The sequence below is a fragment of the Rhodnius prolixus genome, unplaced genomic scaffold (genome assembly GCF_049639745.1).
Source record: "Rhodnius prolixus isolate KJV_2025 unplaced genomic scaffold, Rpr scaffold_3, whole genome shotgun sequence".
NCBI classification, from domain to species: domain Eukaryota; kingdom Metazoa; phylum Arthropoda; class Insecta; order Hemiptera; family Reduviidae; genus Rhodnius; species Rhodnius prolixus.
This window is the reverse complement of record NW_027411603.1, coordinates 20,354,708-20,382,317: the sequence shown is the minus strand read 5'-3', so window position 1 is coordinate 20,382,317 and position 27,610 is coordinate 20,354,708. Positions and strand designations below refer to the sequence as shown.

The 27,610-nt window shown below is 34.9% G+C and overlaps 2 protein-coding genes across 3 annotated transcripts in view; both read right to left on the bottom strand.

Moving 5' to 3' along the window:
- Positions 1–16,814: 16,814 nt before the first annotated feature.
- On the bottom strand, positions 16,815–20,396 carry LOC141452129 (uncharacterized). Its single transcript, XM_074123993.1, has one exon. It carries the CDS (start codon positions 20,334–20,336, stop codon positions 16,845–16,847), a length of 3,492 nt encoding a protein of 1,163 aa, XP_073980094.1. The 5' UTR covers positions 20,337–20,396; the 3' UTR covers positions 16,815–16,844.
- Positions 20,397–23,156: 2,760 nt separating this feature from the next.
- The window catches only part of put (activin A receptor type 2 punt), a 50,648-nt gene continuing 46,194 nt past the window's right edge, over positions 23,157–27,610 (bottom strand). For both annotated transcript variants that reach the window (XM_074124066.1, XM_074124065.1), the window contains one exon: positions 23,157–25,911. In XM_074124066.1, the coding sequence (XP_073980167.1) occupies positions 25,893–25,911 (19 nt within the window). In that variant the 3' untranslated portion in view covers positions 23,157–25,892. The remainder of the gene's footprint in view (positions 25,912–27,610) is intronic.

Sequence of the window (27,610 nt, the reverse complement as noted above, 5' to 3'; positions counted from 1 at the left end):
AGACAATTCTTACTCCATCTCTACCACTGAACTGAACTGAAAAAGCATTGTCTCAGAAACATGTTACCAATAAGTTACAGTTTTACACGAATCAGTGAACATACAAAGTTACAATTCTACACGATGCAATAAACATACAAAGTTAAGATAAAACTGAGCCATTTTTGAGAAAATAAAAATTAAAAATCGAATTAAGAAATAAATAAATCGATTCCGGTTGTTTGATACAGTGCAAACGCTTATTACCAGACCCTATGGAGGCACCGATACGAAATACTGAATGTGAAATACCTGCAATTTCGCATTTTTGAGTTACGCTAGCCACTCACTGGCTAATTTGTAAAAACCCATTTTTTCCGACTTCAAAATGGAAATTTCCTCCAAAAAATAAAATAAGTAATCAGCACTATTATTGTACAATATTAAAAAAAAAAAAACTGAAAAATATTCTTTTAATTTTCTCTTGTATGGAACAAGTATTTCTCTCTAAGTAATCAAGTATTTTATTTCTAAGTAATCTATAGTAGATTTCGATTCTTACTTTTCACTAGATGCATACACTCAGTCTCCCCTGAGTATGGAAATAACAAATTAGTTACGCTGTTATTACTCTGTGGAAAATACCTTCGTTCAAATTTGAAATATTTTAATTTAAAAGGACCCGGTAAAAATGTTCCTTCGATTCAAGGGAAGTGCTACTGAACAGAATAGATTTTTACTTATTAAAATTTTCTTGGAAATCACCCAACGTTAATTTCTGTTATTTAAGTGAACTCTACTATTTCAGTTACTAATATTTAAGTAATATTTGGTAATATTTAACCAATTAAATATGTTGCCCAAATTATGGTTCAAAATGTAAATATTTCATTATTTTCCATCGTGAAGAATTAAGCAAACTTTCTCTAAAAAATAATACCCTAAATTAATGGAATAAGTATTTTGCACCTTTTTACTTTCTTTTACTATTGATAGAATAAACTATTTAATACAATATAAGTATTCCATTTTTGAAATTAAAGTCAACATAACTTTTGAAAACAAATTCGAACGTTTTGCGATAGGAATAATTTTAGGGAACTATAAAATTATCATTATGAAAAAAGAATGATAATGTAGACTACTTAAAAGAAATCATGAAAAGTAAGGAACATGAAATATAACTTATAGAGATATTTTTGTTCTATAGAGGGTTAAGTTAGATGACCTTTTTTTAAATATAACATTTTTTTTTACAAAAAAAAAAGTCCAGACGGAACCTTAAAAAAAATTAGTATTGTTCAATTCTTTCAAAATATTGGTTTTTCCATTTTTGTCCTTAAAACCAAGAAATCTACATACAGAAATTAAAATTACAATCAGTATTTATAAATTGATATATATATATTTTTTTAATGTTTAACTTTTCATTTTTTATAAAGTTAATTTTTTTATTCTTTATCAAACATTATAAGTATTGTTTTATAAAGATACCAAAAATATCAACTCTAAAATAACACACTTATCTACAAATACACAACTTTTAAAAATGAAAAAAAGTGATTTGATATCTAAATTTTTGTTGTATAAGGTTTATGTCTATGTAACAAATTTTTTAAGGTGACTATAATATAAATTTTTAAATTATTTTAAACACCTTGTACATTTCACAAAGGTTATTGGCTACAAAAACAGTACGCAACAAATTAAATATATTTCTAATAGCTAAAGATTTAATGATAACTAAAACAATCATTTTTTTTTTTTAAAAAATAAAATAAAGCTGTCACATATAGAATTATTTTTTTTTGGTTTGTGTCATTTTTAACCTTTTATTATTAATATATTTGCCGTAGGCTTTATATTTTTTTCGAAAATTCCAAGTGCATTCTACAAATGCTTCGTAGATTCAGGATTTTTAAAAAATAAAAATTATTTAAAAAAAAAAAAATTAACGAAATTCGAAAGTATTATTTACACATAATATTAACTTCTTTTCTAGCTGAGGTTCACTGTGATTAGTTCTATTTTTTATAAAACAATTTTTCTAAAAAATTACGTGTTGAATTAATCAAAATTTGCGACATCTGCCAGATTTTTTTTCCCCATGCACTTTGTATGACAGAAAAGAGAAAAAAAATTATAATTACATATGAGCGCCTAGTTTCATTTTGTTAGCCCACAGGCTAAAGGCTAATAATTGGGTAAAATAAGTACAAATAAATGCTTAGTTTATTAATGTAAAAATCTTTCGTTACTCCATGAAAATAAAATATTTGTACAAAATTGTATTATTGAAATACCACTATGAACACCTTAGGTTGGTCCAATTTTACAGGATCGGCACAAATTGATAAAAGTTAACAGATTAAATTAAAACAAAAAATCATTCAGACTACTTTCTTGTTTTCAATTTCTTGCAAAATAAAAAAGATACTTCATGGCAATTATTAAAAAAAATTTTTAATAATAATACGTAAACTGTAATTATTTATTTATTATAACATTTTTTGTAATTCATTCCTGAATATTGTAAATTATGTAGCCCTAAAGATGAAAATAAACTTACACAAATAAAACAAGTTAAAAATAATAATTTGGTATTATAAGAAGAGTTTTTTAATTTAAAATCAAACCCCTATTCCCCCCTTCCGAAACCGAGATCTTCGCGTTGGAATCCAATATGCTAACCACATGACTAATCGCTTCCCTGAAAAACCCCTATTAAGAGCAACAGCGGCAGGAATATGTAGATATTAACACTCAACCTACCACGACCGGTCAATTGACTGTTTTTTAAATTTGATTTAAATTTTATAATTACAGCGTTATCATACCGCCATTAAACTTCACGACTTTTCCTAAAATGTGTATACAATTGTTTTTTTAATATTCACTTCTTTTCCTAATATTTGATTTTTGAGAAAAATTTGTAGTCCCTCTTAACTACCACGACCGGTCATTTGACCGGCTGAATATTTTCATTTTATTTACTTATGATTTAATATTTTATTTTATTTATTTTTTGTAACAGAATTCTCTCAAAAACTCAATTTGATAATGCATTTATCGGATTATTGTTTGCATGTGGTGCATATGAGGCGAAAAATGTACGATATTGCCCTTTTCACTGGAACAAAAATAGGGACGAGCATTCTTCTCAAACACTGTGAGCAGAAATGTATAGACGGAAATTTTCGAGGCTTATTCGAGTGGATCAAAGAAATAATCGTTTACAAACCGATAAATTTACTTTGATTTCTAAATTTTGGAACAAATTCGTAGAGAACAGTCAAAACTGTTCTAACCAAGAGCATATATCTCTTCCAAGGACATTTGTTCCCAACAAAGTCAAGATGCAGATTTACTCGGTACATGCCAAATAAACCGGATAAATTTGGTATCAAATCTTGGCTAGCGTTCGATGCAATAAAAGGCTTTCCATTTTTGGAAAAACGTGAAAGCAGAGAAACCTTCAGTTCCGCTTGGGGAGTTGGACGCTCTGAAATTAGCTGAAATGTATACAGCTCGTGGAAGAAATATAACCGTAGAAAATTTCGGAGATGGCCTCAACAAATAGTTTTCAATATCCTAGACTTAGCTCCGGGATAAATGCATGGATTTTGTATCAAAAACTACCGGAAGTGAAATTTCAAGGCAAAATTTGTGTTACCATTGCAAAAGCATGACAAATACTAGTACAAGAACAAATGGTCGGAAAATAGCCAAATAAGATACTGCAAAAGCAATAAGACTAAAAAATGCTGTCTAAAATGTAAAAAGTAAGTATGCGGGAAATTTGCAATTGAGAAGCCTGTAATTATAAAAAATGATGCAAAAAAGAGTAAAATCTACGAGATTTATTTTTAAACAAAAGAAACTATGCTTTTTCATTGTTAAATAATTATTATCTTCATTCTAAAATAAGAAATTTAAGTGATTTTAAAGTGCGGTCATTTGACCGGTCATGGTAGTAATAGTTATGCATAAATGTCGGTAGGTTTAGTGTTAAAAATGTCTGGTAAGGTATAAAGGTTGATCGTCGGAACTGCACGAAAGTTGATTAAGTTACCTCTTATAACTGTTGCCTCATTTGTGGTCTAAACTGAACCTCAACCAGGAGTTAAAACTTTCTGGATTTCGAATCTATAGGAAAGATAGAAATGGCCGAGGTGGCGGTGTTGCAATAGCCGTGAAAGCTAACCTTATTCATGAAGTAATTAATTCCACCCCCTCCATCGAGGCCGTTGGAGTCTTAAGTATTCTTTGGCAAAGGGCCATACCACTAATTTCTTGCTACAAACCTCCTCCCCGTAAAATTTCTCCAAGTGACTTATTTGATCTCTTCTCTTCTCATCAACGGATAGTAATTTTGGGCGACCTTAATACCAAACATGCAGCATGGAACTGTAGTTCTCAATAACACTGCAGGCGATATTCTCCTAGACCTCTCATTTCAGCACAACTTTGCCATTGTCACTCCTGGACTTTCCTACTCATTATCTTGCTCCTCCCCAGCATCCCAGCGAGATTGACATATTGCTCACCAAAAATATCCGATACTCATCCGTCTGTGAGACAACTTAACTACTGTTGATTAAAAGAAATTTAAAAAAAATATAAACACGAACATAAAACTCCATAACATTCATTATACCACATATCCCTATCTTAGAAACAGTTACAACCCAATTTACAGAATTAATCATCAGTGCCGCAAAGAACAGCATTCCTTTCAACATCTCAGCTTCTATAGAAAGAGCATCCGCACACTTACTACACTAATTAAGCTCAAGAAGAATGCTTTCAGATTCACAAACCAAAGACAACGAAAAACTGTTGAACAAGCTTCAATCCTGAATCCACAAACTAGTCTCTACCTGGCGTAATAAAAAAGGTGCAACCTCATCTCCCAACACATCTACAATAGATGTGTCTTTCTGGAAGACAGTAAAATACTTCAATGCTCCTCTTAACTCCGCAGACTCTCCAATCGTCTACATAGCACAACTTACTCTCCTGACGGTCAATTCCAACATCAAACTAAGTGTAGTATTTCAGAATTTCTGACCGTTAAAACATTCCTGACTAAAACTTTCACCAAACGCGACATCAAACTAACCACACTTAAAGAAATCCTAGCTTCATCAGGCTCTGATGGAATTTCAAACATACTCCTTAAAAATCTTCTTCGTAAAAGCTCAGTTCATCTTTATAACCTCTTAAACAAAATGTTGACCTTCAGCTACTTTCCTGAAATTTGAAAGACTTCCAAAGTCATCCGCATTCGCCAATCCGGTAAACTCCCCTCAACTCCCTTCCAGCTACCGCGCAGTTTCCCTTCTAAGTTCCGTGAGCAAAATTCTCGAAAAAATAATCTTGGCCAGATACACAGAACATCTCGATGCAAATAAAATACTAACTAACGAACAGTTTTGCTTCAGACCAGGACTTACCACTTGACTCCAACTAATACGAACTGTAGAAGACGTCACACATAACTACCACCACCGTTTGGCTTACTGGACTTCTCTTCCGCCTAATGAACTCCACTTTCCTGCATACCTCATTAAACTCCTTCACTCATACCTCTCCAACTGAAAGTAAGAACTGAATACAATCAATAAGTAAGGTTTTCTGGAATTTGAAAAGATGACTTTCATAGACAGGAAGCGTTATAGATGAAGTTGTGGTTTTAATTAAAAGCCAAATCTTGTAAACGTCCTACAAACACCAGCTTCTATTCAGTTACATCTAACTTAATTTCTGGTACAGACTTCCTACAGCATCGAAAAACTGGGCAAAATTCGAATTCATCATTAGGAAAGAGCATCCAAATATAGATTATTAGCGCCAAAAATAAGTTTTGTCAATTACATTTACAACGTAATTTTGGTGATGAGAAAGTTGAGAGTTTGAGAGTAAATATTTTTTGTAAGGGTACTTAAGGATAGCAAGTCACTTATTTGATTCTTAACTAAATAAAGGCTAGAGCAAAAAAAATTTACCTTGTAACATGACACCATTATTTCTGATACTGATAAGAAACTGCAACCAAGCCGAAAGATTTCAAAAAAGCGAAGATAAACTATTTTCTTTGATATAAGTCAGCAAAATCTTCTAGATTTATTTTGAAGTTAAAATAAACTTTCAAAGCTGGTAGATTTAGGCTCCACTATATATCGGCCGCCTGCGTAAACGACTCCTATTGTACGCAATGGCATTGCCTTAATCGCTTTACTTCGGCAAGTAGTAACGTAATTTCCTGCACGCTAACTTGGGATATCTCAATCTCAGTTAACAATGTTGTAACATTGTTGTTGTAACATTACTGTTACTAATATGATCTCAAAAGTAACTAGATGATCTTTTGTGAAATTTGAGAAAATGTAGTAAGTGGAGCTAGAATTGACTTTTGTTATGAAAGGGGAAATATTAAGTCACAAGCGGAAGATAATATTTCTAATTCCCACACGTAACAATACCAACACTTCCTACACTGACTAAACTAATTATTGCTACTGTTTAGTAATGAATAGTAGAGCATCTAAGATGCTAGGGTCGAATCATCATGTTGAAGTGGTACATTTCTGATAATACATTTACAATAAAGCATATTGGGAAAAGAATCTTGGCAGATCTTGAACAATATTCTCGATTACAAAATATAAATAAAATAAAATAAAATTTGTACATACAATCGGTCGGATTTTGTTTTTATTCAGTCCTTATGTAAATATAAAAAAAACACAAATATTTTTTTAATTACACCGCTAGACTAATATTGAGAGAATGTGGGCTTGGCACTTTCTTAATTTTTTGTATACCTTTTATACAATTGGGACCATCCAAATTAGCAGTACAAATAAATAACACTGGCTTAAATTATAACCTTAATTCTACTGGAGACTAAACACTACACATATTCTGTCGAGGCACTTGCTTATGTAAGCCACATGTTTTATCTGTACTACTAACTTTCATCAATGCCTTCAATCGAAAAACAGAAAAAGGGACTTCACATTCCACAATGGCATTCCTAGTTTCCTCAATAAAATAAAATAAAAAAATTATAAAAAAAAAGAAAAACTTTTACTATCACTACAAAAAAAAAATAATATACATATATATTTATATAATCGTAATATTTACAATATTTACAGGCGGAGTAAATAATAAAATCCGATATTTACACTGAAAATATACTAGCCTTAGCATACATAAAAATTACATCTAGAAAATAAACTATCTGAACTTGAAAAAAAAGGAAAAATAATCAGTCTAAATATTTGTCTACCTTCTCCATTCTAATCTCAAAATGAATTTTGGTACACTAATTAGTTGATATTTAATTTACATTTAAATTACTAATTTTTTTTTTTAGAGAAAACATTAAAAAAACATGTTTTTACTTTAAATATATTTATTTTTACTTTTCTCTGATCATCTATGTTATAAAAATTATGTCATTTATTGTGCTTTTTATTCATTCAGTCTTGGAATTAAGTAACACTCTAAGACCTTACACGAGTCCCAAAACAAAAGGAGAGAATAGTTTTCATTTCAACTTGAAATTCAAATCTAACGTACAGTTAAAAGAAGTTTTAAACCCATCCCAAATAGTAGAGCATCCTAAATTAATTAATCAATTAATAAATTCTACTTAGTTTTTAATAGTCAATAAAATTATCTGCACTACTGCTCAGTTCATAACAAACTCTCATGAAAATTTTTACTATAAACAGAATAATAGTAAATTACTTTACATTTTAGCTAATTTTGTTTTTTTAATTTTATTAATTTTAAGACGCGTCATCATCTGAGGTCATTGGCCTAAGGAGTTTATTACAATGCTTGCCGGCCTCCGGACACTGTTCTCTCATTAGAGACAACACTCCATCAATGGACAGTAAGCTATACAATCTCCTTGGAAGAGAAAATTTAAGGGCTAGCCGCTGGGATCCGGGACCTCTACTTGGGAATCCTGTAAGCTAACCACTGAGTACCCCTTTCCTTTTTCAGCTAATGAAATGCTTTCTTTTAGTTTCCAGTGGATGTACGGAATAAAGTGAATTTAGGGATAAATTATAATTGAATACATTAAATTACTATTCAAGTTCACTAATATATATTCTTTTCGTTTTTAGTATTTAATAAAAGTCAAATCCGCCATAATTATCTAATGATTTTATCAAATAACTAATGAAAAAGAAAAAAAATTAATTAGAAATGTCATAAAAATCAAAGTAATTTTCTCTACAATATAAAAGTCTAACAACTTGTCCTTAACGAAATATCTTTTTTTGGATTTAGGAAGAGTAGAGAGGATTTGCCGATTCTGGCGCACCTAAAATACAAAATGGCGGCCATCCCCTCCCCTCCCACCCCCCTCCCCCAACCCTACCCCCACCCCTCCTTATTGACCAATCATCGAACTCGACGACCACTTAGGCCACGCCCCCTACCCCCACCCCTCTGCTTTTGACCAATCATCGAACTCGACGAGGGCTTTAGGCCACGCCCCTTCCCCCACCCCACCCTTCTTAATCGACCAATCAGCGAATTCGATGACACCCCTTTTACCCCCACTCCTTCCCCCACCCTTATTAATTGACCAATCAGCGAATTCGACGACACCTCATTACCCCCACCCTAGCCCTACTCCTATTACATGACACCTACCTTTACCCCCACCACCTCTAGGTCGTCGTATTCGTTGGCCTCTTAAGCTCCTCCTACAAGATGGCGGCTCTCCTAACAGCTGTAGTACACAAGATGGCCGACCTCGTACCAGCTGATGACCACAAGATGGCGGACCTCATACCTCCACCCCCCTCGCCCATTGATAGACAGGAGGGGATTTTTTTTTTTAATTATTTTTACTTACCTGGGATTCGATCCTACAACCTTCGTACTGATAGACACGTCATCTGCACCAGTCGGCCACAGTGGTAGTCTCGCTTACTCTAGTTTTGAATGTTCTCTTATGTTTTAACTTGGAATTATTTTTTAAAAAATCTAACCCCCTCACCAAGAATTTTTTTTTTTTTTTATTTAAATTACCCCCACTATCACAAAAATATTCAACTTAAATAAAAATGGATAACCTCACTTTAGGTAATAGAAAAATTATTTACTTACCCCCTCCACCTGGACTGCTTCCGTTGCTGATGACGCGACCTACACTCACTGAAAACTAAACCCGAACTGACACTTGGACTGCGATACTAGCATTAACCCCCCACCACAAATACGTCACACTCTAACTAGCCAATAGAATTGCATCTTTTTTTCCAAATGATTACCTCTCTGGACAGGTCTCTGTAGCAAGCCACCCCCTTTCCCTTCCACATCTTTTATCATACCTGTTAATTTATATATATGCCAACATAGCTGAACATGCTCCAACAAGTCTGGACATGTAGCCAGCTGTTTGAACAGGCAAGTAAAAATAATGATGACTCATACCATTGTCATATCCTCAACGAGCACAAACATGCTCCAACAAGTCTGGACATGTAGCCAGCTGCCTCTTTCGCTTTAACCGTTTTTTTTTTTTTTTTTTGTTATTATGAAGTTAAAAGTAAATTGAACTTTGAACTTTCATATATCTTATTATTATTTCCGTTTACCAACTATACAAACCTGTATGAACATGCTCCAACAAGTCTGGACATGTAGCCAGCTGCCTCATTCGCTTTAACCGTTTTTTTTGTTATGTGTGATTACCTGAACATGCTCCAACAAGTCCGGACATGTAGCTAGCTGCCTCTTTCGCTTTAACCGTTTTTTTTGTTATTATGAAGTTAAAAGTAAATTGAACTTTGAACTTATTAATAAAATATAAATAAGTTTTAATTAACTTTTCTTTATTTATAAGTGTATAAAGTAAAAATAAGAATGAACAAACATTAATTAAAACATTTTATTTTTATTTAACGGAAGTATACAAGTAAAATAATAACATTTATTTCACAGTATAAATTTTATTTAAATTCTATGTCATATCTTCCATTATTAAAGCCTTTGTACATTATTAACAGTTTTTTCTTTGATTGTTGGTAATCTTCCACCATTTCATCAGTTATCACTGCCGCAAATCTGCGTGGAAGGAAGATCCTCGTTGGGTAGTCCATTGTCGGGCCAATATAATGTAAATGGGCAACGATGGCATCTCCAAATTTAGTGTTGATTCTTTCGAATTGCTTCACTTCGTATGAGTATCCGGTTCTTAGATCTGATAATTTGCCAATGCCCACAGACCTTGTATTCACATCATTCAAAAAGCTTGCCAACTTAGACATCTGAAAGAAGAATATTATATGAAAGTATCACATCATTATCAAAATATTGTTTCAATAAAAAAAAAGTATTATTACTTACCTTTGAAGTATGAAGTTAACCTCTCGAGCTGTGGGCAACGAATGACGAATTACCTTACAAGCTTCACTACTTTACCGTTACGGATGTCCCCCCCCCCACTCTAAGACGTCACTTATAGTTAGCCAATAGAATTGCGCGCTTGTCTTCCCTCTCTCTCTCTCTTGCAAGTGTCTCTCTCTCTAAGGTGAATCATACCTCCCACCTTTGATGCAGGACTCAACCTGTCCGTTAACTTTATATATGTTTCTTAGAAAAAAACAATATTTTGGAAACTGAACTTTGCCCTTATTAGCTTTTATTGCTTTATAAATAATAAAACTTTGAATGTTTTGGAGACTTAAAAACTTACTTTTTAAAAAATGTTAACACGCTTGCACAACATGTTTGAACAGGCAAGGAAAAATAATGATGACTCATACCATTGTCATATCCTCAACGTGCACAAGCTGCAGCTTAGTTTTTTCTTTTTTTTTTTTAACTAAATAATTTTTGGATATGCGCCCCTCTTAGTTCGGCTTCCGCCTTAAGCTTCCTCACCACGTCAAGGTGGAGGTCATCGAGGAAGTTTTTATTTTTTTTTTACTTTTTTTTATTTTTTTTAATAATTTTATAATAATAAAAGGAATACTTGAAAAATAAAGCAATAATTTAATTTAATACATTTATTGAAATAAAACTTTAAAAGATACATATACCTCAGAAAAATATATAAAAACTTAAAAATCAACTTCAAATACAAATAAAATATTTAACTTCTAATTAGTACATTAAAGTGAAATAAATAAGAAATGTTTTGCTATCGAATCAGTTTATTTTAATGGTTGTTGGAATTTTAGCTGCCTTGCATCAATCGCATTCATACATTGTACAGAATCTGCACAAATCCATTCATGGTTTACGGGGATTTTACACCCCGCCAGTGACCAACATTCAGGTTTGTGTGCAACTCAATGCATTCGCCAGTGACCACATTCGTTCTTCAAGGCAAAAATATTTCCGTCTCATTCCAACCAAATTTACTGTTGAGCCAGCAATTGATGGCTTTAATTCGATATTGCGTACATTTCTCTTTACAAGTATTGTGCATAATACAATGATTTCCTGCTGTTTCTAATGAATCAAGTTTTGGACAGTCATAATCTTCTAAATTAATTACACAACAACTGTACAGATTTTGTAAAAGAAATCTTTTCTTTTCATAACCCTTAACAAACACAAATTTATAATTACAATCAATAAACTTGAAAATATCTCTAATCATTTCATATTCAATATCCCCGTCATTCCACTTAATTTTATGATAATAATTTTCTAACCAATAATTGGTTCTTCTACTTTTTTCACATTGTTTATGTTGGACAGGTGGCTTGAATATCCAGTGTCTGACTGATTGAAAATTATAGTCTAATAGAGAAAGCTCTTTAACAATATAACCTCCTACACTGTCTACAAAGCACTGGAAGTCAGCTATCAGCACGCCTGTCTGAGCCATACTGAACACTGAACTAGCTCTTCAAGCCTTCTTATACCATACGACGTACAATACCTGTTAGAGGATTATATTCTGCCACCCTGTCGTGAATAATAAGGCAATAAGCAGTGGTGTTGGGCGGGAACATTTCTTTTGATTCAAATTCCAATCTAACATCTACCGGGCCACATTTGATAGATTCACACTGTTTAGAACAATCTATTACAATTAAGGGTGTTTTCTCTTTGAAATTTTGTAAAGAACTTAGAGGATACATTTGTTCTCCATAATATGACATTTGAAAGGAAGCATACATATGATATAGAATGGCAAAACGGTTAGAGGAAAAATCTACATTCAAATCGCCGTATGGGAAAGCTTTACAATTAAGATAAAGTTTTACATTTGAAATTGAACAGTGGTCAAAGTGACTAGCGTTGCTTTCCACATTATTAGCACGTCCGGTTTGAAAAGCTAGAATGATATATCGGGGCTTTTCCATTTGACTAGATGTCTTTACTGACCAGATTTGCCTCTGAGTGGCCGGCAACAAAGGGTAATCATAGAGTTCCCAACTTCTAAAACTTAGAGCAAATACCTTAGCAGATTTAAGATGACGCATAAGAGCCAATCTCTGATGTTCGTTGACTGTTACATAGGGCAGCATCCAGCAAAGCTTCACAATTTCAATTTTACACCTCTCCACCGCTTGTTCTTCATTCAATCTGTTGAATTTATAGGCATTTCCATCTTGTCTGCTTCTAACAAGTATCAATTCTTGTTTAACATTAATCACAATTTTCTGGTAATCTTCACAAAATCCCAGCAGCGATGACAGCGGAATGCATAAATTAAAACATCCTTCTGCTGAAGTGATGTTGAGAGCATCGCTTTGGGGATAGCACCAGCCCCAGTTTGTAACATACTGGCAGCCTGCCTTAAGCGAAACCAGCCCTTTAAGTGTACAAGCTATTCCTGGGTTTTTTACTCGATCTATTTCAACTCCACTTAGTTCGTATCTTATTTCATCAAATAGAAATGCAAAAGCATTATTGGTCAATTTAGATGAAACAGGAACTGCAGAGCCGTCTTCCTTTAAAAACTTGCCTTCCAAGTAGAGCAAACTTTGACTGGGTAGCGTATATAGATCTTGATGTTGTACACTAATGCGTATTTCATCGCCTGGCAGTAGTTTTGAAGAAGCATATGGGTGATGGGAATGCAATTCTATGCACTCGATTGAATTGTCAAACTGACATTTCTCTTCCAAATCTAACACTTCCATGATGACGATAGAACGTAGTAACCTGCAGACTGAAGAAATCGAATACTACTGTTGGTCAGCGATGTTCGCTCGGCAACTGTTCTCACTGGAATGATGCTCTTTTTCTCCGCAACTGTCCTTTTATCGCCTCTTCTAAAGTCTAACCCCATCTCCGTCTAGTGATCAAATGGCCAACTTCAGTTGTGAGCCTCTCTTTTATAAGACATCCAGCAGGAAGAGTAGACAAAGCTGACCGCAGTTGTTAGTGCCAACTTTCTGATACTGCTTCCTGTTCCATGAAATTCGACTTCCCTTTACATATCGGACAAATTCAGCAGGGGGATTGGCACCACTGCTATCGAAGAATTGAACATATTCTCCTCTCTTCTTGTAACAAACCCAGTGAGTACCACTGCCAACACTGCTATCCAAATTAAAAATGGCTCGTTCATTTTTCCAAGGTTTCTTTGGAAATTCATCAATCATGAACACTCCTCTGAAATGAGGAATTTTATTTGATTTTGCCAACTTAATTAGATCAAAATTACTTAGTCGCAGGCGAGGTAGCGTATCCAGCATTCGTTTAGCTTTTCCGCTCAATTTTGAAGATTTGCCACCCATCCGTCTAGGAGTGGGGATGATTCTCTTCTTTTTCTTCTTATCTTTAGCACGTCTCATGATAAACTGAATCGCTGTTAGTTGTTTCTGGCTTTATATATGAACATTTTTAACATTCTCCCAACTGTTGTGTGAATTATCTAAGCCCAACCATTTCACCAAAATTCTATCACCTTTCCGTTTAATAACCTTCTCCACTAGGTAACTGTCGGGATGTTTGGCCAGCTGCAGTTCCTCTTGATAGAAACCTCCAGCAATCATTTGCCCCTTATAATCTTTCAGGTGATAGGTGACCGGTATGGTATTTTTCACTTCAGCAACTTTAAATATTTCTGTAGACCATGAAGGGCAGTAGCCTTTAGCAAATTGCGCTTTATATTTCGATATGCGTACATGATCACCAGCTTTGAACTTGGGAATGCTGGTATTTTTCAAAGTTTTCTTCGCATATACTTCACGTAACAGCTGTTCTTCTATTTCTTTTCCCCGTACTGAAGCCGGCGTCATTTTAATCGTTCTATGTTTAGTATTATTATATTTGTTCACTAGCGATTTAATACTGGTTAACCAGTCGTACGATCCTTGGAGACTAAATTTTTTCCACATTGCCGCTTTCAGAGTACGATTGAATCTCTCCACTATTGAAGCTTTTAAGTTACTATAGGTAGAATAGTGATTTATACCGTTCACGTTCATCAGCTTGCCAAATATCTTGTTGTAAAACTCTTTTCCATTATCCGTTTGCAAATTGTTTGGATTCCGTTCGGCTAATACTTTCTCGAATGCTTGACTCACTTCCAGGGCTGTCTTATTCTTCAGAGGGATCGCCCATGCATATTTGGAGAAACAATCAATCACTGTCAACAGATATTTGTGGCCTTTATTGAATCTAGCGTAGGGTATTAGTTCCACTAGGTCGGCTTGCCACAGGTCATCTAAGCCCTTCAGAAGGACTGCTCTTCTCTTGAACACTCTTCTTGCTGGTCTATGCAACTCGTTTACAATCTGTTCCTTAACAGAGGTCATGATGAAATGAAGCTTGTTCATGTCCACACTACGCTATTATACCTCCATCTCTCAGCTGGGCTTCAATACTTTTTATTTCCGCGCTGGCATTGTTGGTGCCAAGTAAGCTTCTTAATCGATCTACAAGCATGTTAGGATCTACATATCCGGCACCTCTTTTTGTTGAAAACAATTTTGAAATCACATTCTTGTATTTCATGTTTGTGTTCAGAACTTTAATTGGTCCGGAAGGGCTGTGCCCTTCTCTATGAGCGTTCGTCTGTTGCAGTATGCTCTTATAATTGATATAATCCGTCTTTTTCACCATAGACAAGTTTGGATTTGTCAAGAATAATAACTCGAAAAGACCTGGCGTGCCGAAATAGGTATTATCACCAACGGATAGAATATCTTTGCTGATGGAGACCACTGAGTCACCAATACTAAATCTCCGGCCGTCATAAACTACACCATATATCATATCCAAGTCCTTGGTCTCATTTTTAATAAATTTTTTGATATATTTTGAGGACATTTCTCCAACTTCCTTCAAATATTTTGCTGAAATTTCCTTCCCTTCGGGAGTTTGTGCTTGTTCTCGTACCTCTTGAAGCGGGCTGGTTGCTTCAGCAGAAGCAGAAGAAGATAACTTTAGAACTTCCGGTCGCTTTGGGGTTGAAAGTTCTTCATGCCATGTTTTTGTAAATCTTGACGGCGGTGTTGTAGCCGATTCCAGCCTCAGAAATTTTAGTCTCTTTGGAGGTGGAAGGGGTGTTTCACAAGTAGCTACTTCCGGTTTAGGAGATTCTTTTAATTCAAGTGGTGGCTTTTCCTGCTTTTCCACCAATGCTTTCAATGGACTCAATAAAGGTTGATATTTCATTTTCAAATATTCATCGGTCTCTTCTCTGTTTCTCTTCAATATATTACACTTTTCTTGAATCGCCTTTCTGGTTTCGATTATTTCACGCATAACAACGTCACTAGTTGACCCCTCCATGGCTCAATGAACAATGATCTTCAAGTGCATAGTTAAGGTATTATATAGGCTTCGAAACCTTTTCGATACCTTCCCTCAGTAATCTGTCTATCTTTGTCCAACACTAGAAAACCATATCTATTTTCTTTCCAACACCAGTGGCAAATTTTTCTAAAAGTTTGGAACTCCATGTCGGAATTGATATGGTCATCGTAAATTCTTCTCAAATTTAATTCATCTTGCCGAAAGAGTATTAGGAAATTTGCATTTTCTCTTACTAAGTGCTTAGGAACTCTAGTATAACTTTGACTTAGATAAAATATATCAACTCCACTGTGGCGCCCCATACAAAAATAGGCTCTTACATTATCTTGCTTGTCACATGCTATATCATCGAAAATAATTATTGAATTTGGCAGGGCCTCTTTAGGTGGGGGAACTTGAGAATTGTCTTCAAATTCAAAGTACCCAATATCTTTTAAAGGTTCTAAAATTTGAGCTAACTTCCGGTACTTGGGCTGTTGTAATGACTTTGCAAACAAATATATATTTTCATATCTCAACCCCTTTGGATCGTATATTAAGCTCAACATCAGGTTAGTTTTCCCACAATTGGACGGCCCACTTATTAAACATCTAATGGAATCTGGGAAAAGCTGACCGTGTTTGGAGCATTTCTTGGAAGAGGCCCTGTCGTCAAGATTTTGCACGGAGAGGGTGTGATGTTGCTTTATCAAGCGCATGATGGGAACTAATAAGGAACGCTCTCTCGCTTCTGTATATATATATATAACTAAGCTATGTACATGGCATAGGAAATCTATCTACACTGCATTCACACATCCTATTTACATAAAATAAAATAACTTAAACTAATACCCACCACCTTTTTTTTTATTTATTAATTTTTTTTATTTTAATAAACTATTAATTAGAAAAAACTTAATACTATATACTAATAATAAATAGAAAAAAATATTTACAAAAATAATAATATATGGAAAAAAATATCTACAAAAATACGTTTAAAAAAAAATTAATAAATAAAGATTGACTAGAACAAAAAAAAAAAAAAGACCTACTCTAAACAAGGTAACCATGTACATAGTATATGAAATATATATATTTACAAAAAATCCACAACTTTACACAGGCAAGTCCTCTATGGTAAAGTGGCCATGGGCGAGAGTATGTACACGATCGACTAGATGGCGTTTGTCGTCGTGGGGCGAAAGGGATACTTTTCTCTGTTCGACGGAAAAGAGTTTATGTTCTTTAGAAATTATTGTTCTAAACGTGGTTGTAAACTCTTTTCCCTCGAACAGGGCAGCCATATAATCATCAAAGGTGATTTTTTTATCTACGGCTGCCTTCTTTATCCCTTTCGCCCGCTTCTTCTCTAGGCCGCGGATGCGTACTGCGTACATCTTTGCGCGGAGGCCCACGAATTCAGAGACAGGCTCTCCACTGGCTTCATCCTTGAACTTCCCCAACACCTTCTTGTTTCTATTGTTTTTACATGGATGTCCGTCTGGGTAGTCGCTGGTGTCAAACTCGTCCATCATTGTAGTTATGTCCTCGTAAAAGTCTTTCGTCTGTACCAAGTACATGAGGCTGTCAGTGTCTGTGTATAAAAGTTTTAGTTTGTCAGGTCCGTATTTTGTCAGCATTGTAGCGTAGTGAAAGTCATACATCCGGACTTTGGACAGATCAAGAATGGCCATTCCAACATAAATTGGTTTGTTCATCGTGATCTGTTCAAAGTCCAGATGTACAGCAGTCAGCGTCTCTGAGTAGATCGTCCTGTCTTTAAAAGTAGGCTTCGCTATTAGTTTCCGTATTCTACGTTCGTCGGTTACCAGTTCTATTTTTGTTCGTTTTCGTACGTCCTCCATGAATTTACCAAATACCGCGTTGTTCATTAGTTTGTAGAAGTCTTTGTCAAAGTCGTTGGTCGCCTGTTGTCTCATTTGGGTGTTGAGGTCGATGTAGGGACGAAGCCAACGGGACTGCCTGAATCGCAGCGCTCTATGTACGCGTACCAACCGCAGACCTAAACCCATAGCCTGCCTCAAGTTGACGAAGTGAACAACGTATTTCTCCCTGTTGGTCAATGGAGCCAACAATTTCTTATTAACCTGTCCCGGAGGCACCCTATTCTCCGGGAGAAGGGGGAAATCGTTGTGCAGTTCGTGCAACTCGGCCGGATACTCAATATCGGCTTCGACAATATACCCGAAGGGACCATCTTCCTGCATATTGCCCCAGTCTAGAGTATCCGGATCAGATACCCATTCGAAATCCCCGTAAGGAAGCGGATTTGACATTGCCCACCCGTACAAATTATTTGCATCTAGGTAGGCAATGTAGCTAGATTCCTTATGGGGATCTCGATCTGGGTACAGATAAGCATTATCAGCTTTACCATAGCGAAGACTGCATTGGCAAATGCCACCCCTAATGCCCCGCTCAACCATCAGGAGCTGGTCATAATCAGTGAGTAGATCTAACTGTACCCCTGTACACTTCAGCATGGCATCCCAAGCCAGTCCTGGGGCCGTGAAATACCAGGCAGGGTCCAGCGAATATGCTCTTATGCAAACATCTCTGAAATTTTCAAAGATGTCACATAAGAGCATTACGTCTACCTTAAGGTAGAGTTCGCTGTACCCCCCTAGGGTTCTAATTTCAAAGGCCTCCCAAACTGACTGGGCATGCTGATAGTCTTCGTCCGAGATGTGGCATTCATTAAGGGTGCTATAGAATGCCTCCTTAGGGGGTAGAACCGTCTCCCTAAGTTTCTCGAACGAATCTGTGTAGTCATAGGGGTACACTCCTTTTCTTACGACCAGATCCATCTTGTCGGCGGGGAAGAATTTGCCCGTGTCTATAAATTTATTGTTGGGCAAATTCTTGGACAACCTATCTAAGCTAGAAGACATGAAACGGAAGGTGTCCACAAATCTGACGGTTAGAGCGCCCACTTGCTTGCTAAATGAGATGTATTTCTCTTCGCTGTTGGGGATGACGTCAATGCGACTTGAGTCATACCCCAACTGGCGAACAATAAAGTGGGCGTCATAGCCGCTCAGATTGTGGAGGAAGACGGGAAGGAAACGAGGAGTGCGGTAAAGGATATTGCAGGAATTGTGAGCAGGACCACGATACACACCAGTGATGTGATCGTGATCCGCCACTTTAGGATCAGTTCTATTGAAGGGAAGATTACAGAGGTGACATTTTGGGGACCGTTTAAAGTCTTCCAGCTGAGATGGTGTCAGGGGTAGCATTGGCCGCTTAATGGAGTATACCAGAGCCACCTTCTCGGCCACCGCCTTTATGTAAGCCATAAATTTCTCTGCGGAATCTTCACCCGTATAGATGTAAGGTTCCGCAGGAAAATCGGCAGGAAGGCAGTGGCATATGTCTTCTGCCACTTTCACATAAGTGCAGAAACTCATAGGAAGATGGCTCTGGTAGGGAGTTGTGTACGACCGGCCCACATTGTTTCCGTTTGCATCCATTTTTTTTAAAATTGCCTCAAAATCAGCATAAACGACGAAGGGAACCCTCATTTGGTTTTGTATTTTTGTGAAAGATATTTTTGGAGGGGTCCCATCGTCGTTACATTCTGGCAATACAATCCGGGTCGGTCTATTTACTCCACAATACTCCATATGTTCCCTCACCCGCTCGGCGATGCTTTCACCATCCAAGTTGAAATGGGTAAAGCACCGCTTGCAAACGTGTACCCTTTTTCCATGCGCAGTAATTTGTCGGACCACTAATTTATTAAAATCTTTGATGTATGTGTAGTGGCTCCGTCCATTCTCTAAAGTCAGAAGAAGGAGATCGCGATGGTCTTCCTTCTCCTGCTTTACCACTTTTAGAGGGTACACGTTTCCTTTCTCTCCAAGGGTGAAAACATTTATCGTAATGTTGTTGTACTTTTCAAATTTTTTCACCTCATGGAGAGGAGTGGGGAAGGAAATGCAGTCAAAATTGTACCTGTGCTCTATATTAGCATATTTACTAACACGTTGTGGATCCTTTGTGACGAAGCGAGAAAGAATTGAGTACTGAAAACACCGGTCATCCATATTTTGGACATTGATGACGGCTTTTTTATTGGCAATGTGAGGAGGAAGGGGAATGAAGCTGGAGCCGCCGAGAGGGGTAAATTTATTTACTTTTAAGAGGACTCCGTCGAACTCTTTTAGGCACCAGCCGCTCCCCTTTAGTGTTGACTCCTCCATCTCTACTACAATCTTCTTGAAGCTCTCATTAAGAGAATCGTCGATGGAGGAGTCTTCATAAATTACTTTATTCTTAGTCTTGAAGGCGCGATCACAAGTTTCACCTTTGATGTTTTCAAAGGTCGCCTCCAAGACCAAGTTATATTTCAGGGGAGAATCGCTGTCTGCCATTACTTCCTGAAGCAGACGACGCAATGTTTCTATCTGACCTGTTAGAAATTCCATTGCGTCGACTGCCCCAGAACTTGGAAGGAAAAAAGTTCGAAGTGTCCTCCCAAAAGCTGACTCCACTTCATATAAATGGCCTTGAGCTGCCTCAATACGAGCTCGTTTTGCCATGACAGGTGTTTCAGTACCGCACCGTCGCAAATGAGCAAGCATCGTTTTTCTTGAGGAATAACATTCTCTACAATTTGGACATTGACGAGATTGCTCATTTGCGGCGCAAGCACGTTCATGACGTTCCTTATAATCCCCCCGTAAAAACATTTTTCCACAATATTGGCACTCCATTATTATTCAAATAGTGAGTAACACAAAATAATAACTACAAATATATATATATTTAAACCACGAATATTTAAAAATTACTAATAAAAATGAATAAAGAATATAAACTAGACTAAGATATTACTAAAGAAATATATACAAGAAACAAAATTAACTATATAAAATGAAATTAAAATTGAAAACTTATAAAAATTAAATACTAAAAAGTGAAATAATAAAAAAAAAAAAACGAATATATATATATTTGTTGAAAATTAATAAAAAAAGTACTTACAGTTCAAAGAAGGCAAGACGCTGGAAAAGCTGTTGACACTAAGAACACTAAACACTGTATGACCGCAGCAGAATTCGGAGCGACTTTTATATTATCAGAAGAATCGATTATGATAATCGATTATTAGTAAAAACACGAAATGCCATTGGCTAACAATAAGTGACGTTATGCCCAAGGGTGGGAGACATCAGTTAGTTACTGACCAATTCAAACAGGGCATGCTCAGACATGCAAGTTGAGCAATATTAAGCCATATACAAATTATGAGATAAATAAAGAAAAGTTAATTAAAACTTATTTATATTTTATTAATAAGTTCAAAGTTCAATTTACTTTTAACTTCATAATAACAAAAAAAACGGTTAAAGCGAAAGAGGCAGCTGGCTACATGTCCAGACTTGTTGGAGCATGTTCAGGTAAACACACATATTGAGACTACACCGATGATATGTTCATACAGGTTTGTATAGTTGGTAAACTGAAATAAATTTATACTGTGAAATAAATGTTATTATTTTACTTGTATACTTCCGTTAAATAAAAATAAAATGTTTTAATTAATGTTTGCTCATTCGTATTTTTCCTTTTTACACTTAAAATTACAGGAAAGTTTTATGGGGTTAAGGTGCAAGTTGAGCAATATTAAGCCATATACAAATTATGTGATAAATAAAAAAAAAGGAAATTAAAACTTATTTATATTTTATTAATAAGTTCAAAGTTCAATTTACTTTTAACTTCATAATAACAAAAAAAAAAACGGTTAAAGCGAAAGAGGCAGCTGGCTACATGTCCAGACTTGTTGGAGCATGTTTGTGCTCGTTGAGGATATGACAATGGTATGAGTCATCATTATTTTTACTTGCCTGTTCAAACATGTTGTGCAAGCGTGTTAACATTTTTTTAAAAAGTAAGTTTTTATGTCTCCAAAACATTCAAAGTTTTATTATTTATAAAGCAATAAAAGCTAATAAGGGCAAAGTTCAGTTTTAAAAATATTGTTTTTTTCTAAGAAACATATATGAAGTTAACGGACAGGTTGAGTCCTGCATCAAAGGTGGGAGGTATGATTCACCTTATAGAGAGAGAGACACTTGCAAGAGAGAGAGGGAAGACAAGCACGCAATTCTATTGGCTAACTAAAAAACGGTTAAAGCGAAAGAGGCAGCTGGCTACATGTCCAGACTTGTTGGAGCATGTTCAGCTAATCATACGTGTCATCCTATTGAGACTATAACGATATGTTCATACAGGTTTGTATAGTTGGTAAACGGAAATAATAAAACGGTTAAAGCGAAAGAGGCAGCTGGCTACATGTCCAGACTTGTTGGAGCATGTTCAGCTATGTTGGCATATATATAAATTAACAGGTATGATAAAAGATGTGGAAGGGAAAGAGGGTGGCTTGCTACAGAGACCTGTCCAGAGAGGTAATCATTTGGAAAAAAAGATGCAATTCTATTGGCTAGTTAGAGTGTGACGTATTTGTGGTGGGGGGTTAATGCTAGTATCGCAGTCCAAGTGTCAGTTCGGGTTTAGTTTTCAGTGAGTGTAGGTCGCGTCATCAGCAACGGAAGCAGTCCAGGTGGAGGGGGTAAGTAAATAATTTTTCTATTACCTAAAGTGAGGTTATCCATTTTTATTTTTCAATATTTTTGTGATAGTGGGGGGTAATTTAAATAAAAAAAAAAAAATTCTTGGTGAGGGGGGTTAGATTTTTTAAAAAATAATTCCAAGTTAAAACATAAGAGAACATTCAAAACTAGAGTAAGCGAGACTACCACTGTGGCCGACTGGTGCAGATGACGTGTCTATCAGTACGAAGGTTGTAGGATCGAATCCCAGGTAAGTAAAAATAATTAAAAAAAAAAATCCCCTCCTGTCTATCAATGGGCGAGGGGGGTGGAGGTATGAGGTCCGCCATCTTGTGGTCATCAGCTGGTACGAGGTCGGCCATCTTGTGTACTACAGCTGTTAGGAGAGCCGCCATCTTGTAGGAGGAGCTTAAGAGGCCAACGAATACGACGACCTAGAGGTGGTGGGGGTAAAGGTAGGTGTCATGTAATAGGAGTAGGGCTAGGGTGGGGGTAATGAGGTGTCGTCGAATTCGCTGATTGGTCAATTAATAAGGGTGGGGGAAGGAGTGGGGGTAAAAGGGGTGTCATCGAATTCGCTGATTGGTCGATTAAGAAGGGTGGGGTGGGGGAAGGGGCGTGGCCTAAAGCCCTCGTCGAGTTCGATGATTGGTCAAAAGCAGAGGGGTGGGGGTAGGGGGCGTGGCTTAAACCCTCGTCGAAATCGATGATTGGTCAATAAGGAGGGGTGGGGGTAGGGTTGGGGGAGGGGGGTGGGAGGGGAGGGGATGGCCGCCATTTTGTATTTTAGGTGCGCCAGAATCGGCAAATCCTCTCTACTAGGAAGACATGGGGAACTCTACAAAGGAGTTTAACCTCAGGCTAAAATTCATTGTGAGTATGTAAATAATATCAAAGGAAGTAATTGCCTTTAGAATTACGACTAGTGGGTAAATAATCATAATAATCAAATAATGAAATTATGAAAGACCGTGAAGAGATAACGATGGGTATCCAAAGAGAATTAGCAAATGAAAAACGTAGGAATAAATTAAAAGAACTGAGTAATACAAAAATTGATGGTATCAGGATGCATTACAAAATAAATAGTAATTATAAAATATAAAACTCGAATAAAAAACAAAGTTCAGAAAAAATAGACGATGGATCTTTAAACACCATGATGGAAAAAAATGTGTTAATATGTTTAAATTTCCACCTGCACCATTTCTAAACGTTTTGTTTTTCTTTTTTTACTTTTATTTATCTATCAAGTTATCTCTAGTTGGAAGATGTTAGAAATTCATTTCTGGCAAAAATTGGGAGTAATTTGCCTACATCATATGGATGTCAAGCCCTGAAATACAGTGCGTCCTTAGTTAATAACATTAACCATTAATTTTGTGTTATTTAAGGAAGAATTTAGAGTTCGGCTTTGTGATCAAGCCCTTGAAATGAAGTACTTTACCAGCTCCTGACAAACGGCCTTGGATTATGTAAAAAAAAACTACGCCAAAAAGCACTATCTACTACACCTTATGTTTTCAAGATACGAAAAAAAAAATTGTAGAAACTTTTTAGAACAGCGCCTTAGAAATAAAGCGAACCAATCTGAAAGGAGTATTTAAACTTTAAAAATTATTATTGCAATTAATTCTTAGCAAAAACAGAGTATTTTACTTTTTAATACAATTTATACAGTTGCAGTATAGAAAAATTATGAATTAATTCAATTCTTTGTTAAAAAAAAAAAGAGTCTGCTTCGCTCAAAAAATTAATTCTAAAAGTGAGGTAGCTTGGAAGAAATGAAAACGGTCTTGCAGATGTTTCATCGCTCTGATATAATACAAATTAGGAAATTTATAAAAAAGATTCCTTAAAAACAAATGAATCTTTAGAAACACTCAACATCTAATGCTTCCTAAAAGGCCTTTAAAGGCATATTTAATACATTTATAATAATTAGGTAATTAGAATTGCGGTTATAACAGATAAGGAAATTTCATTAAATTGCTAGCAGCACAAAATTATCCATAAAATATTTTATTACTGTTCCACTAAATAATTAACGATAAAATAATCCTAATGAAAGGAATGTATTAATTTAATTTCAAACTCATTTCTGTTTAAATGCTTATTATTTACAATACCTAAATATGTATTTTTCCTTACTACAGAGAAAATTTGCCAATCCCATTCGCGGCTATTATTTTGGCCAGTATATTTTTTATTTTTTTTGATTATATTATTTACTCTTTTTTAGTCAAATAGAAATAAAAGAGGATTCTTATACCAATAGCGAGAAGTGCTGTCACCTTTCTGTCTATAGAATCAAACAATTACATACATTTCAGTGTACCTCTTAATTCTTAATGTGCTAACCAATAGTTAATTATAAAGAAAAAAATTGAATTAATGATTAGTAAATAATTTACATACTTGAATATTCAAATTATCGCAAAAACGGGGGTCTTAATCAAATTTCTAATTTATTGAAATAGGATGGGTACAATGAAAATCATATTATTATTTAAATTACTCAATCGAGAAATTTTATTTACAAATATTTATACCACTCCCACAAAAAATATATTTATAAAAAGAAATTCTTTTAATTAAAAATTTGTTTTCTCCGCCGTCATTTTTAAGTCTTTTAACATCTATAAATGTGCCTGATATGCACTTAGTTATTTTTAATCATTTAATGTACACTTATTTTGTCACATCAATGTATCTTTTCGTAAAACCACAATTTTAAAATTAATTCTGATGGAAGTAAAATGTTTATTTTTAATGGGAACTCAAAATATTTTTATTTTCATTAAATGAACATTTATTTTTATTAAATTTTATTAGGAATTTCATATATATTCAAGTTTTTCATAATACACCTTACAAAATATCCAATTAGATGAGTTGTTTTTGTTTGTTTTATTTACGTGTTGCAAATAAGTTAGTGCTAAGGAAGGCAACGATCTTACAGTTAAAATATTGATTCATTGACAGAAACATTTTATTAGGAAATAAAAATTAAGAAACTTGGCTATGTTATTATTTACCTTATTTTCACTGCAACAGAATAAGCTTCTACTAATCCTAGCATTCCATTTTAAACTTAAAGAGGTGATTTTTAATAGGTTGGTTAGAATCTGAGCAATTAAGTGGATTATTACTTTTTTTTAAACCTGAGTTACTTTCCTCCCTTGCTCGACATATCCAAATTATATCCAGATCACAAGCCTCATCTTAAATTTATAGTGTTAAAACTCTTGTTATAAATGAATCTTCACACTTTTTGTTTTTAACGCACTCAATTTCGAAATATTTTTTACAAAGATCTTTCATAGAGACTAAAACACATTCTATTTTACAACTTTTTTCTTTCTTTTTCTTCAAAGGTATGGTCCAACATATCAACTCAATATTAACTTTGATGACACACTAGGTGCTGAAGAATAGCATTCTGGTTATTTCACGTTTCTCAGTTGAAAAATAAAATAAAAAAACTCAGATACTGTTTTGGCACATGTTCTTTTATTGTGATATTTGTTCATTGGTGATATCTATCACTATCACAACTTAGTGACCCAAGTCCATCCTGGATAAAACAAACTCAGAATTAAATTTTCATTAGCTTAAGAAATAATGTAAAATTCTATACCGATGTACTATTTGGTACAACTACGAACATAACATTAGACAAAAAATTACTTTTCTCTAGAGCATTATTAAACAATCACAATCATTTAACTTCTTGGTAGGGTGAGAAAAAATGAATTAGGGTGAAGGGACTGCTTAAGAAAAAATTCGAGTTTAAGATAGAATATCTTCCGTTATTTTGGCTCCAGGTGTCAACCAAAAATGACTTTATTTGTAATTAGTCAATGACCCAGTAATTGACATACCGAATTTTCGGTGATACCAGTGTTTGACATGGGGTGGGACCAGTAATTGATATACAAATATATTCATGAAACGACATAAGGTATGCATTCAAAATCACTTTTAAATCAAAATAAATCACTTAAAACACGTAAATCACTTTTTCAATTGGATTTATAACAAAAATCAGTCTTATTCATAATTAATTACAATCAGTTTTTAAATAGGCAAACCTAAATAATCTAATATTTTTCAACGTTACCCTTATTAGTGCAATTTTTGACAACCAACCCTTTTACAACTGTCCTGTCGGACAGTTTTAATTAAGTCCAAACCAAGACAGGTAGTTTGAATAACAGCCCTTACTTTCAATAGTATCAAGGAGATATTAGCTAACATACTTGTTAGATCGTACACAATGTCTGTCGGCTCGATTTTATCTCTTTCTCTCAACTCTTCCGCTCTCTTATCCTTTCAAGTTTCCGCTAAATATTTTGTTACTTAAACCTTTTTTTGGGAATATTTTTGGTTCCCACTTTACCAAACTACCCTCTCTACTTCCGATTAGACTACGTGGTCACATCCTTGTTCATTCATTCCGCCTATTACGCAGCTACCGATTGCAACTACGCGACTTTGTGTTCGAGTTGTTGGTGCTTTTTAGTGAACCAAATTTCTCCTACGCTTCCCTTTATTTGGAGCGCTTCGCTAATATTTTCCACAATCTGTGCTGCCAGTGTCATTTGCTTCGAAACCAAACTATCTGAATGTAATTCATTCTTATTTTCTACATCTATTCAGTATTTTATTGTTTGTTATTATTGAGTTACCTCTTGGGCACATGTATATATATATAGTGTGTGCACGTTCCTCGCGTCCCGCCGCAGGTTGTATACATTCGTACTTACAATACTAATAGGTAAATGAAACGTTAATAAAAAAAAAAACCAGATTCAAAAAGATTTATCATGTTATTGTCTCTTTAACTTGGATAGAATAGGAATTAAAAAACACACACCTGCAAATAGACAACTGATATTCACATAACTAGGTAACAAATTGACTAAAAGATGTGTTATTAAGATGGGCACACCATAGAAGAAAAAATGAATGAAAAAACACAATATTCTTTCGGAATACAAAGGAAATGCACATCATAATATATCTTATTATGTAATTGATAATTAGCCACTTGAGATCACAAGCCATTTGAAAACCTCACTCATCAACGGTTTTATTAAATTGGTAACGTTCTCCACAAAGTAGTACATGGCGATCCAACCTTCACGAGTTTGGGAATTAAAAATGGTTTTCATACCGATTTCTTTTTTTTAAATACAGTTTAGCCTATTTATCTTATGAGATGCAATCCATTCGTCTTCGGTCAACATGTCTGTTAATTGGTAAATACAATA